We start from the raw sequence: 13,625 nt of genomic DNA on the forward strand, positions 1-13,625 counted from the left end.
TCAGGAATCTCTTCAAAGTTGCAGTTAAATTGTGCAATGATTTAAATTTGCTGCAATAAATTTCATACCAACTCTGAGTTCCTGGGATTAATAAAAACATACAAAGATATATTGTACTGTGAGTTCTGGGACTTCCTGAAGAACTGGAGGCACCTCAAAGACACAGACAGGGTGGGTGGAGAGGACAGAGAGGGTCCTGAGGGCTGGTCTTAATGCCACCACTCCCTACAAGGGAGCAGGCAGTGCCAGGGTGGGGCACCATGTTCTCTAGTTCCAAGAAAACAGCAAAGAGAAGGAATGTCATAGCCCGTGTTCAGAAGGACATGGGAAAATGGAATCAGGGGGGTTTGGTACCATTCCCCTTGGTTCTCAAGAGGGTCCAGGTAGGAGAAGCTGAACATGATCCCAGATTTATTTCATTATTACAATGTACTGCTCTCACAGTCCTCACCACCCATGGAGCTTCAAGGGAAGAAAATTAAGCAAAGCAATTGGCCTACTCGGTGGGGCTCCTTCTCTTCCACTGATTTCTGGGATATCCTGACCACAGATCTCCACAAAGGACAGCCTGGAAGATTGGGGGGAACGTAGAGGGAGCCGGCTCAGTTTGCACCCTTGACTCTCCAACAGTGCACAAGGGTTCTTTTCTCTCCACATCCTTGTCAACACTTGTCTCTGGTAACAGCCATTCTAACAAGTGTGAGGTGGCGTTTCCCTGATGTAGAGTACCTTTTCACACTTGCTGGCAAGTTTGACTATTTACCTCATTTAAGTGGAATCATGCAGTATTTGTCCTGTGACTGGCCTATTTCATTTAGTACAATATCTTCAAGGCTCATCCATGTTGACACATATTGCAAGATCTTTTTTAAGGTTGAGTAACATTCCATTGTATTGTATATACATTTTAAAAGATCCATTCATCCATCACGAAGATTTAGGATGTTTCCACATCTAGGCTGTTGTAATAGTGCTACAATGAACACAGGAGTGCCGATACTGTTTTGAGATCCTGATCTCAAATATTTTGGATAAAGACCCAGATTGGGATTGCTGGATCATAGGACAGTTCTATTTTTAATGTTTTAAGGAACATACTTTTTTCCAGTGACTCAACCACTTACATTCCCATTAACAGTGTACAAGGGTTCTAGCTTCTCTATATCCTCACCAACACCGTTCTTCTGATTTTTTGCTAATAGCCACCTTAACAGGTGTGAGCTTTTGCCTGTTTTGATTTACATTTCCCAGATGACTTATGACACTCAGTTGACACCTCTCTCATTCTTGAAACATTTTCCGTGGCTTCCCTCATTCCAGTAGGCTTTCTTGATCACTTATGGGTTCCACCTAGCCCTTTTATCAGACACATACTCCCTGGACCACCTTGCCTGTGTCTATGCCTACAATCATGTGCTGAGGTTCCTATATCTGCATCTCGATCTGATTCCTCTAATTTTTAATATCCATTTTACCCAGCAATCTACCAAGTACCTCCATAAGAATGTCCCATGGCCCCTTCAAATGTGTCAAATCGTCCCTCTAAACCTTCTCTAGTGTACTCTGTAAACGTCAGCTAGCCAATGCTCAAGACATCACATAATCTTCATTTACCCTTCTTCCTTCTATTCAAACTATTTACAAATATATAGATTTTACCTTCTGAAAATTTCTCTCAGCAATAGAACTTTCTCCATTTTAATACCCACTACAATCACATGGGTACAAGACCGACCAGACACCTATATGGGTTCCTGTCCATTCTACTACTTCTTGGTCTGGTACCTTCTATCTCATGCTAGGGTAACTGGACTTTTGCCTTGTTCTCTTCACAGAAAGTAGCTTTTCAACCACCCAGTTTGGCTCAGTGAGAGCATTCACTTCCTCAAGGGACTATTAACTTGTATGCTACTATCAAGTTCTAGGACACTGGGTAAATTAAAACTCAATGAAGTTTCTGGATCTACACAATGGGAGTAGAATTCAAGAAAATAAAGCATGCCAAATACAGAGCCTAGTGGCTCTTAAACGTCATTCAGTATTGTGACAATAGGGACTTGGCTAATAAATTTGGCCTGTATGATGTACTTTTCAGCCCTGAAGTTAACATGATTAATAAAGCTTCATAGTAAACAATTGACATACAGTGATAGTGGTACCTGTTTCGAATGTAAACTGTCTTGGGAGGCCGTTCTAGTTCTGAAATGTTTGAAAACCGAGGGATCAAGAGCACACAGGTAGGCCGCAGGATCCTGCACTCACTGGAAGCCGTGTGGCATGTTTGAAAACCAAAATGTTAGTCAACAATGTTAAAAAACCAGGGTACCACTGTAACATTAAGTCTATTTTCCTGGTTAGTTGTTTGCCTTCTAGTGCACCAGGCTGTAAACTGCGGCTGTACACTTCAGAATCATCCCAGAAAACTTTTACAAGGCTGATAGCACCCAATCAATTAAATCAGAATTTTTGTGGTGGGACCCAAATACATGTTATTTGGAAAAGCTCCAATATGAAGCATTACACTGTGTATGTTTCTCAGTGATCAGGTCTCATTTACTGTTAAACAGAACTTAGTTGTCCCATGATTCCAAACGTAAACTGGTTTAGTGGCCTCTTGGAAACATAATGAAAAAGGGTAGACAGACCCCCATAGCCCACCCATCTAATTTTGATTATTCTACTTAGAATGTAGAATAAATTCATCGTACAATGTATATCCCTAAGATCTGCCAGTATCATGAATAAAAGCCAACAAAACTTAACAACAGATAGTCAATTTATTAAAAAGGTTGATTTAAGCATCTGCAATGGTAACTTCAACCTCGACTCCTGGCTCAATACTGATGGAAGTAATCTGCTTAACAATCTCAGAAGGGCTGTGCAAGTCAATGAGCCGCTTGTGGATCCTCATCTGAAATCGATCCCAAGTCTTAGAACCCTCCCCACAGGGAGTTTTCCTTGTAGTGATTCTCAGAGTCTGCAACAAAAGACAAAGGAAACCAAGCATTTATGGTTTTATGGTCATTTCTAGGACATCTGGAAAACTACTACTCTGAAGTACTCCATCTGAAAATTCCCCAGGGCATCATTCCTCTTCACCAACAGGCTCTCTCAGGCCCTGTCAGTCTGTAAGGGTAAGTCCCTTTTCACTCGGCCCTCCTGAGAGCAGGCGACTGTAAAGCACCACCAAGGAAACGCAGCAAAAAGGCTTCAACTGTGACCTCTTAAAAGTTAGGCACCTAGTATGAACCAACCTCTAACAGCAATTTTTACTTGGTTTGTATTGTTAGCACCAGTATATTAAACTTTTGGCAGCCAACCCCTTATCCTAAACCTAAAGGGTAAAAACTGGGACTCAGACAACAAAAAGCAACCCCTCCCCCTGCCCGATTTACGTCACCTTGGTAGGCATCCGAACTGGTCCTTTCACTTTGAGATTCTTTTCCTTTGCGCCCCTGATCAAGTCAGCACACACTACAGAGAAGTACAAATATCTTTCAGTTCATTCAAAACAACCATAATCTGCTTACATTTTAACTGCTGCTGGCTCAGAATAGCGTATAAAACTATCACGGGAATTCAGCAAGTAATTATCTCCTCATCGCCAACTACGAAGTAAGAGCACAGTTAAAACTAGATGCGGATCACTCCTCTCTTCTGGATAAGACACTTGTCACTTCTCTGAGTCAATCTTGCACAAAACAAATTCAACTCATCGCTTTTTGGCCCGAAAGTCTCCCCTGAAACTACTGTACTGACCCTTCTCCAGAGACTTGACGTTGCGGCTGGTCAGAGTAATTCTGATTCGGTGAATGGCCACCTCAGGCTCCACGGGTGTCTTCCCGGTGTCTTTAAAGGCCTAACGCACAAGTGAGAACAACACCAAAAGTATTAAAAGTCTGCCAACTCTAGAGACGAGCGTTATCAAAACTTCCCCGGGCCCCTCCGCCATGTCAGGAGCTCCCTGACCAGTGAGTGCGCTTTACTCACCGCCTCCCCCCATCCCGGCGTCCGTCCCCAGAGGAGAGCGACACGCGGGACTGAGGCCCGCCACCGCCACTACCGCGCGGCGCCGCCCTCCGCCTCACCATGGCTGCGGCGCGGCGTCCTGACCGACTTGTTCCTCGGCGAGAGCGAACAGCGGTGAGTCAGGAGCAGGAGCGGGCGGCTCGCAGCACCACTGCAGCAGCAACCGCGTCTTCCTCAAAAAGAAAGGCAGGCGGCCTGCGCGGCGCTTATATAGCCGCGCCCGCGTCTGCATCCGGGTCCCGCGCGTCTCTCCGCGCTGCCCCGGAAGAGGAAGAGTTCTGTGGGCTCTGGAGGCTCTAGAAGCAGCTGCACAAGCCCGGGCTGGAGCGGCGCGCAGTTGGCGGGAAAGGTGCGGGTTCCGGCGCCCCCTGTCGGCCTGGCGGAATTAGAGCCCCTTAAGATGGGGGGTGGGAGCGTGGGGGGCTGCTAGCGCAGTAGCCAGGACAAAGAGAAAGCGGCCTGCCTTAAAACCTGAGCAACTTCTTTCTGGCGATCTTACCTCCCCGGCTTCCTCGCCGTCAGGAACGACTCCTGTGGTTTGTACAGTGCAAACTTGGCTTCCCGTGCAAACCGAGTCCCTCGTTCTCAGAGTAAGTGGATAACTTCTCTGAGCTCAACTCACGTGGGTGTTAGGAAAAGTGATTCTGATAACCTAGGCATGCTATTTAAAAAATTAACAGGCAGTTATTTTTTTATAGCCTGAACTAGCCTTTCGTAATTCAGCTCTGGCTTCCCAGACCTGTAGAAGCATCTACACCTGCTTTTCCTGGAAGGTTCTCCCCTTCCAGGAAAGTGAGGGCCAAAGTGTCAGGCTGCGGGGATTCCCTGGAGCGGGCTGTACATCTGGAGGCCCAGCCTGCAGACCCAGATTACCTACCTGATTCTAAATCACGCTATCTCCTCTCTCCTCTGATAAAGTAATGCTGGAGAGGACCCTTCCAGGTCTTGCTAATACTGAGCATCTGTTCATAATCAAATGTGGGACAAAGTACAGTGGGAAAAACCAAAGAGCAGTCAACCATCCTAGGTGGCAGGAGAGAGTATAGTGGGGACCCACCTACAGTAAACCCTTGATGTTTTGGACCTTGATTTAAAGGACTTTGGATTTAACTGACAGAATTTCTGATCCGTATGTCATAAGTGAAAATTAACACCCTGTTAATTTTTAAATGCTTTTAACCAAGATTGGCTTATAATTAACAGGTTAAATTTTTGTTATTAATTCACTGTTATTTTTAACACATTATAGCGAGTAGGCCATATATGTTGGAAAAAACACTGTAGTGATTTCATCGACATAACTAAATATTACATATCTACAACTATAGCCTTCATATTTAAATCAAAGAATCGTCATTCTTAAACAATGTTTCGCGAATGATTAGCACACAATCACACGGCCTCTTCCATCTCCTGCGCTAATGTCGCCTGGCATGGCTTTCTACAGAGTGCCCGCTGATGTTCCCTGTTCCCAGTGCACTAAGCCATGCCTCAGCCCTGTGTATTTGTTTACTCTCTGTGACTGGTGAATGTATGCATTTACTAGACCTGTTCAGTATAAGTTTAAAATTACAGTAATACATATGGAAAACTTTTCTGTGAAATTAAACTTTTCATACATACTTAATTTAATTACACAAATGTGTCTACTTAAGTGAAAACAGGTAAACTAATTTGTCAATTTTTTAACATATACATTCAGAAAATCTACTTTATTATATAATGGACTTTAGGCTTTAATGGACACCCCGTCACCTGAATTAGTCTGTTACATTGAGGTTTTACTATACCTAAACATGAAGGGCAGTTTAAATAGAATGAAATACAGGGAAGAAGGAAGAGTAAATAATTTCATTATTTTACATGTGAACCTTTGAGTGCAGAAGAGTTATTTGCGCAGACACAAGGAATTGGTGAAGGACAGAGCTCTGACCCCTCCAATTAGGATTCTTTCTTGAACCTTTCTCTTCTATTCCTTTGAAGGAAATTATATTTGAAACTCTTATCAAATAATAGTATTGACTTACATGTTTGGTGATAACTGGCTTTCTTTGGCTTACAAAGAATATACAGTGTGTCCCCCAAAAATGTATACACACTTTAACAGGTGACAGCTCAATTTTGAAAATGAAATGTATTTTAATACACACTGCCTTTATAATTATTCAAAGTATATGTATACATTTTTTGGGACACCCTGTATACACTAGATTTTGCTGCCATTTAACAATTTATGTGTGAAAATTTGGATATTGTCCACTTGAGTTATTTTAAAATGTCATCCATTGGCTGTAAATACTATATTGGTAGGATTTCCAGCAGAAAATCCAAAAACCTGCACTTTTGCTTTACTGACCGTAACCAAAATGAGACTTCATAATTTAGGGCTTTATTTTAGCAGTAGGGTTATCAGCAAACAAAAGTGCAGTTGCCTAAGCTCCCCAGGACCTGATTAACCACCCTTGCATTAGTACTGAAGGTGAATGTGCATTTTCAGACAGCTTACAGCAGCATTCATGTTTTACCAGTGCTCAAAGGACAACCAGAAATTCAATGATAGAGTGCTTGAGAAGTACATTGGTGATTTGTTTCAGTAACAAATTCGGTACATCTATTCTTAGGCTTACATTCCCCTTCAAGCACTTAAGAAAATGGTGAACAAATTAACTTCCTTGACCATAGAAAAAGAATTTCAGTATAGACAAAGGCAAAATGTGGCCAGGAATGCGTGGGAAAAATTGTTGATGTGACTGGAACTAAGGAAACAGTTGGTTAAGATAATATGAGACAAATGTAATGAAAATGTCACTATTTTTAACTTGATAAGCTTTAGTTTCAAATATTTTGTTGTACTTTTCTCTTGAAAGTTGGCAGCTGCTATAGTCCCCAAATTTTAATTTAATATGTAATATTTTAATTTTAGATGTAAGATATTCATTGAAGAAAAAGAATTTAATAGGAATCACAAAAGGAGAAGAAAACATATAATGCCACCATTCAGAGATAAACCACCGATTATCTCTTCAGGTGTGTATATACCTCTTTAAAAAATGGGTTTATATTCTATACACAGTTTGGTAAGCTGCTTTATTCACAGAGTATTTTGTTACAATAAATATAATTTTGCAACACTCCCTTTAATGACTGAATTGCATGAATGGTTCATTCATAACTTATTGAACTAGCCGTCTATTTTTAGACATTTAGGGTGTTTCTCTGTTTTTCACTCTTGTGAATAGTATCATGAGACACATGCTACTAGACCAGGGTTCCTCAGTCTCAGCACAATTCACATTCTGGGCTAGATGATTCTTTGTTGCGGGGAGCTACCCTATGCATTGTAGAATGTGTAATGACATTTCTGGCCTTCACCCACTAGATGCCTGTAGCAACCTCTCCCCTCCAGTTGTGACAATCAAACAAGTCTCCAATATTCATACCCCCTGCCGCCCTGCACCATGTGAACCACTGTAGATGAATCTAATAGCTCATTTTTAATGTCTTAGATCAATTGCCAGATATACTTACCCTTTCACAGCTTATCAAAGAATACACATATTTTAAATACTTTGGTATTTAAAATAGGTAAATTGCCCTCTGGGAATGTTTTACCCAAATAGATACTTCTTCCAGGAGTATAATGGAGATTTTGTTTCTTTTTAAAATTTAAAAATATTCCTAAAACCATTATAAACTTTGTTTTAAATATTTCTAGCCATAACCTTCCATTACCAGTTTTTGCAGTTCTTTTACAATTATCTTGTAAAGACTTTTACTGCAGTTATTTGTGTCTTTCTGTGTTCAGCCATCTACTGGTCTTTTGCTGCAATGACAGTGTCATCATACTACTTCCAAAAGGATATTAACAGCAGTGAAAAACTAATTCAGGGTACATGTGTATATTTATGAATAAAATTATAAATTATAAAGGCAAAATGTCAAATAATGTGAGTGAATCTGTTTAGACACTGAATTTTTTTGCTTGAATTTTTAAAAAAAATTATCTTTATTGTTGAAAATTATTTGCTGAATTTTTTATCTAAATAAATTTGTTAAAATGTTGAAGTCTGAAATTTAAGAAAAACCAGGGAGTTTAAAACTTTCTCTTGTGGTTACCCATGTTGTATTGGTAGAAAGTAAAATGTGGAGGCAATTTCTTGTTTAAAAAAGTAAAGAAAAGAGATATCCACAGTCATCCCCCACCCAAACAAAAGTTTGTTTTCAGTCTTTTCTCTGTGTGGTTTAAGAAAAATTTGTTGACTTTAAGAAAAGTTATAATCAAATTGATATATAATTTTGTGTTCTTCCCCATTCACTTAATGTAGCATAGGTATTTCTATGTTGTGAAAATCATCATCACATTTTGAATTAACTGTTGTATTATAACTTAACCATTTTGGACATTTACCTTGTTTCAATTTTTTCTCTAGAATAAATGGCTCTTAGTGAACATTCAGTTAATTAGAATGCTTATTTTATAGTATTTCCTAGGTTGTATTTCCAGAAGCATAAGTACTGAGTCAGTGGATATATTTTCGAGGTTCTTGACATACACTGCCAAACTGCAATTGCTTTCCAAAAACTTGTACTAATCTATATTGTCGCCAGCAATATCTGGAAGATCAGTTCACCAGCTTCATTAGCATCAAGAATTTTGTGAATGTATATTTTTAAGATACCCTATTTTTATTTATTTTTATTTATTTATTTTAATATGTCTTTATTGATTTCAGAGAGAGGAAAGGAGAGGGAGAGAAAGAGATAGAAGCATCAATGATGAGAGAGTCACTGATCAAGCCCGCAACCCGGGCATGTGCCCTGACCGGGAATCGAACCCCGATCACCTGGATCCTAGGTCGACGCTCAACCGCTGAGCCACACCCAGCCGGGCGATACCCTATTTTTAATTTGCAATTCTTCAAGTACTCATGAGGTAACATTTTCCTATTTTTCCTTTTTGTTTCCCATATGCATTTTGTTTATCATGAATTGACTTTTCAAGATTTTTGTCCATTTCTTGCCCTACCCAGGCAGCTCAGTTGGTTGGAGCATCGTCCCATACAACAAAAGTTTATGGGTTCGATCCCTGGTCGGGCGCATATGGGAGGCAGCTGGTTGATGTTTCTCTCTCACATTGATGTTTGTCTCTCTCTCTCTCTCAAATCAGTAAAAAAACAATATATCCTCAGGTAAGGATTAAAAAAGATTTTTGTCCATTTCTCCATTAGGGCATGATTATTTTTCATTTTTATTTGTATGTGTTCTTTATAGAAAAAATTAATCTGTTAGTCACGTTTTCAACAAATTTTTCTCAGCCCATTGTCTGTATTTTATTTATTTATATTTTAATATCTAGAAGTTATACTTTTTATGTAATGAAAAAGGCAATCTCCTTTGTAGTTTTTTCACTGCTTTTATAAAAGCCTAGAAATTCCTTCCTCCTTCAAATTTGTATTAACTATTCAAATCATTTTCCTTCCAGTTTTACAGACGCTCTTTAATCCATCTGGAAATGATTTGGGCATGTGGTATGTAAGGCATTTATTTTAAAAAACATATAGTTTTAGTAGAACTGTTGGTGGTAGGCTAAAAGTTCCTTGAAAACAGGAAGCATGACATATTCACTCTGGTTTCCTTGACTTTCCCAGACAGAAGAATCACTGAACACAGCCTCTCTTCCCTCAGGGAATAGCACCCCAAGCTACAATCAGGGAAAATGAGTTCCCTCTGCTCAGGGGCACTACCCACCTGTCCCCTTGCTAGCATCATGACATCTCCCCAAGGGCTGCTGCCCCTTTGTCCATTGGGGACATCTTACAGAATCAGGGAAAAGGCTACCCCTGTGAGCCCCCTTGTGCCTCTCTCATTTCAGTTGTTCTCACTTCAGTTGTTCATATAACCCTCCCCCCTCCCCACCGGTAATTTTTCTTGGAAGGCACCTCAGAAGATCTCCTCAGTCCCTAGGGCAGACTAGGCTACTTTTCCCTTATATTCTCTTCAGGACAGATTTATTTTCCATTGGAACAGTTCCTCCTCAGTTAAGAAGAAGCCATTATTTCCTGGCTATTGCCTTTTTATCTTTTTGATTAGGGGAGGTGGAGCGATCGTGGATGGGGGCCAGCTATTAGCCCAACTTCTTAGAGATCCATTCCATTTAAACCAAGTGTTTGAGGCTTGGTTTAAATGAGATCCCGATCAGGCACACACACTACCCTCAGTGATGCCTGAAGTTGTGAGTTCCCACTACAGGCCTACCTGTGGGACTCTCATTAAAGAATAATAATAATAATAGTAATAACCAACTCTTCCTTTCTTTCTTTATATATATATATTTTTTAGAGAATGAAATATAGGGTTTATTTGGGGGAAGGGCAGGGGCAGCCAGGATCTAACATTGTTCTCAGAGGGTTCTCAGATTAGGGACACTTGGGAATTTGAGTGAAGTATCAGCAGGGCAGGGACTGGGTTTGTAGGCAGCCTGAATGAGGGTTCTAGCACTCAATCCTAACACTAGAAACCTAACGTACAACTGTAAAACATCCAACTTTTGGACAGAAAGTAAAGAGCTGAAATGACCCAAAGAGGAGGGTCCAGCTCAGTGGTTTTTCACAGGGAAGCAGTATGATTAGGAAACAGGGGAAGGGAGGTCTGGGCTCTGGGGAGACTACTGGCAATTAGCAGGTAGGGCCAGGGATGCTGAATGTCCAGTGAAAGACTGTCCTGCCTCAAATACCAGTGGTACCTCTGGTAATCTGTGACCAAGCAAGGCTGGGATGGGCACCCTTTGCCACTGCTACCTCTCTAGTTGGTATAGATGGCTTGCCAAGAAGTTTAGGCAACAGCTGTCCAGACCCCAGAAGCTAGAAGTCTCAGGAGGGCTGGCTCGGATCCCTTTTTGCTGAAGCAGGTGAGCTGCAGCTAGTTTGTGGTGAGGACGTCATTCTGGATATCTGGTTTAACTGCGTCTGTAAGTCACTCAGCTTCTTCAACCCAGAGAGGGCCGAGAGGCAATGGCTTCAGCACAGAGAGCCACAGGACTCCACGGTGTAGTAAAACCTCTCTGCCTCTCTGCTGGGGCTGCGGGGAGCCAGTGACACCCTCATCCAGCTCTAAGTACTCACTCTTTGGCCATTCCTCTGGCTTGGGGTACACTGTGTGCCCCTGCAGTCGGGTTCCACTTAGCATGCCTCTTGCCAAAGCCCTTTTTGGCATACGCATGAAGTCTCGAAGTCTGGCTCCTGGCCCTTTCGCAGCTTGACCATGAGGATGTCGTTCTGCTCCACACAGTCGTAGGGTCATTATCTCAGTTCCAGTGGGTCACTGGGATGACCCAGGGGCTGCTGAAGATGAAGTCTCAAGAGGTGACCTGAGGAGTCTGGTCTGCGTTGCACCACATGTCCAGAGTGAACTCCACTGGGCCCTCGGGGCAGAACTCTACACAGTGCAGTCTGAGGAGTAGCCTGTCCACAGTGTCGTCACTAGTGAGGGGGGTTGGTCCAAGCCTGGGAGCGATGAACTCATCATGAAGGACTGAAGAACTGGCATCGATCCGAACCCAGTCAATGGCTGGAAAAACCCATCCCTTTGAAACGGAATTTGTATTTCCTAAGGAGGAATCTATAAAATAGGGAGGGTGGGGAGAATACAAATAAATTAAATCTAAAAGTAATCCTCAAATCTAATTAAAGCCAATACTGGATAGTGGACCTGTTTAAAAATGGAAAAATAAACTATTGAATGTCTCTCCATCGTTTTCTCTCCTAACACCCTAGTGGAGATACTAATGAGTAACAGAACGGCCAAAACATGGACAGTAAGAAAGCCGGGAGAGGAGACCCTGCAGCAACTGCATACTCAAACCTGAATTCACTCGACTCTATCACAGAAACAGAAGTGTCCTAGCGATGGGTTATTCTAGCTCAAATTACAATAGCAGGAAATTCTGAAATCATTATGGAAAGATGCTCCCCAGTAGACAATGACAGTTGTATGATTTACCCACAGTAGACTGGCATGACCCTCCTCACACCACCAGAGGAACAGGGGAGAAAACAGGTGGTTTTTCTGTCTTTAAAAAGTTTATTCTTCAGATTGTGGCACAATCTGAATTTTTTAAAGACTTAAAGATTACTCACTGTTTGACAAATGTTTGGTCAGACTCACTGTACAATGTGTTCTAATATGATTCACCATTCCTAAAAGGGGGAAAACCTGCTTCCAGTTCTGAAGTCAGGGACTTCTGTAACTTGATTCCTCTGTAAGGGGACTTGCTTCTGGCATCGGCTGCTATTATTCTGTCAAATTTTGTTCTCCTTTCCCTTTAAATTTCTCCTGGCTGCACTCTATTATCCCACAGACCTTTAGGTTTTCCCTCTTTGTAATTCGATGCGCTATTCAGCAGTGTTCAGGAAGCTGCCTTGCTTTAGTTTCGCCCTTCTCGCTGCTTCTGCTTTCCTTAGCTGAATGGGTAGCTTGTTTCCCCTTTTAGGCTTTTTCTCTTTTGAGGGAGCCTGTACTGTTTTATTACTGTATTTTAAAGAAAGTGTGGATTTCACATAGTGAGTTGACTCACATGTATAAAAAGGAATATTTAGTTTAATTACTTTGATATTACTTCTTAAAATTCATTTTGTAGAAAAAGCACATTAAAATATATCCCTATCTTCTACCTTCTCCTGAGACCCACCACATACTCATTTTCATCTTTTTATTTTTTATTTAAAAAATTTTTAAAAATGTATCTTTATTGTGTGAAAGTATTACAGGTGTCCCATTTTTCCCCCCATTGACCCTCTCCCCTGGCCTCCACCCCACTATTGTCTGTGCCCATGGGTTATGCATATATGCATAGAACCTCTTTGGTTAATCCCTTCCCACCCCCTTCCCTCTTTCCTCTGAGATATGAGTTTTAATTTTCATAAGTTATATATGAACATCAGTTAAAGAGTCAAATAGTTGCACTAGAATTATTGCCTCCCCAAAGCCTGAAGGACGCCACACCAACTCTTGGAGTCTTGTAACCACTTTCAACTCCCTTTTGCTGTTAATTTTGGTATCTAAATCTGTACCTCTTAATAACGTACTTATATGGATACTTCTTATTAATTTTTTTTAATTTTAGGTGTTATCTATGGACTTTTCTTTTTGGAAGATTAGAATTTAGTTTTATTTCACTCCTATCCCCCATACTTATAGTCACAATTCCTCTCCATTCATCCTTCCATCATGTTATACCTTTGGTTAGATCAACATACAAGGCTATTTGCACTGAACCCATCTGTTATACAATATTTGCTTTTCTTGTGTTGCCCAGCTTTTTGTGTCTCCTAAAGTTAATAAACTTTTTGTTTCATTTGCTTTGTTTTTTCTGTATTTATCATTAAGTTAATCCCATACTCTCCTCAAGTTGTAGAATATCATTTCAATCCATTAAAACACAGGTATTCATTAGTTTTCTCTTCTTTGAGTCATCAGACCTGCACAATTGATAGCTTGTTATCTTCAATCACCATCAGCCTCGGAGATTCCCTTTTCCTCTCTATTGAGTTGTGTTTACTTCCTGGATACTATGTTTTCTTCTTTTTTGGTTTATACAC

General features: G+C 40.9%; 1 protein-coding gene and 1 long non-coding RNA gene across 2 annotated transcripts; one reads left to right on the forward strand and one right to left on the reverse strand.

Moving 5' to 3' along the window:
• Nucleotides 1-2,758: 2,758 nt before the first annotated feature.
• RPS20 (ribosomal protein S20) lies at nt 2,759-5,093 on the reverse strand. The gene is made up of 5 exons (XM_081117198.1): nt 4,529-5,093; nt 4,089-4,405; nt 3,760-3,859; nt 3,401-3,474; nt 2,759-2,977 (listed from the first exon to the last, which is right to left on the reverse strand). Exons 2-5 carry the CDS (start codon nt 4,089-4,091, stop codon nt 2,795-2,797), a joined length of 360 nt encoding a protein of 119 aa, XP_080973324.1. The 5' UTR covers nt 4,092-4,405; nt 4,529-5,093; the 3' UTR covers nt 2,759-2,794.
• On the forward strand, nt 4,550-9,793 carry LOC308547228. The gene is made up of 3 exons (XR_013997472.1): nt 4,550-4,619; nt 6,953-7,056; nt 9,512-9,793. It is a non-coding gene; the product is annotated as an uncharacterized lncRNA (long non-coding RNA).
• Nucleotides 9,794-13,625: the final 3,832 nt, after the last annotated feature.

Source organism: Miniopterus schreibersii (genome assembly GCF_964146895.1).
Source record: "Miniopterus schreibersii genome assembly, chromosome: 17".
NCBI classification, from domain to species: domain Eukaryota; kingdom Metazoa; phylum Chordata; class Mammalia; order Chiroptera; family Miniopteridae; genus Miniopterus; species Miniopterus schreibersii.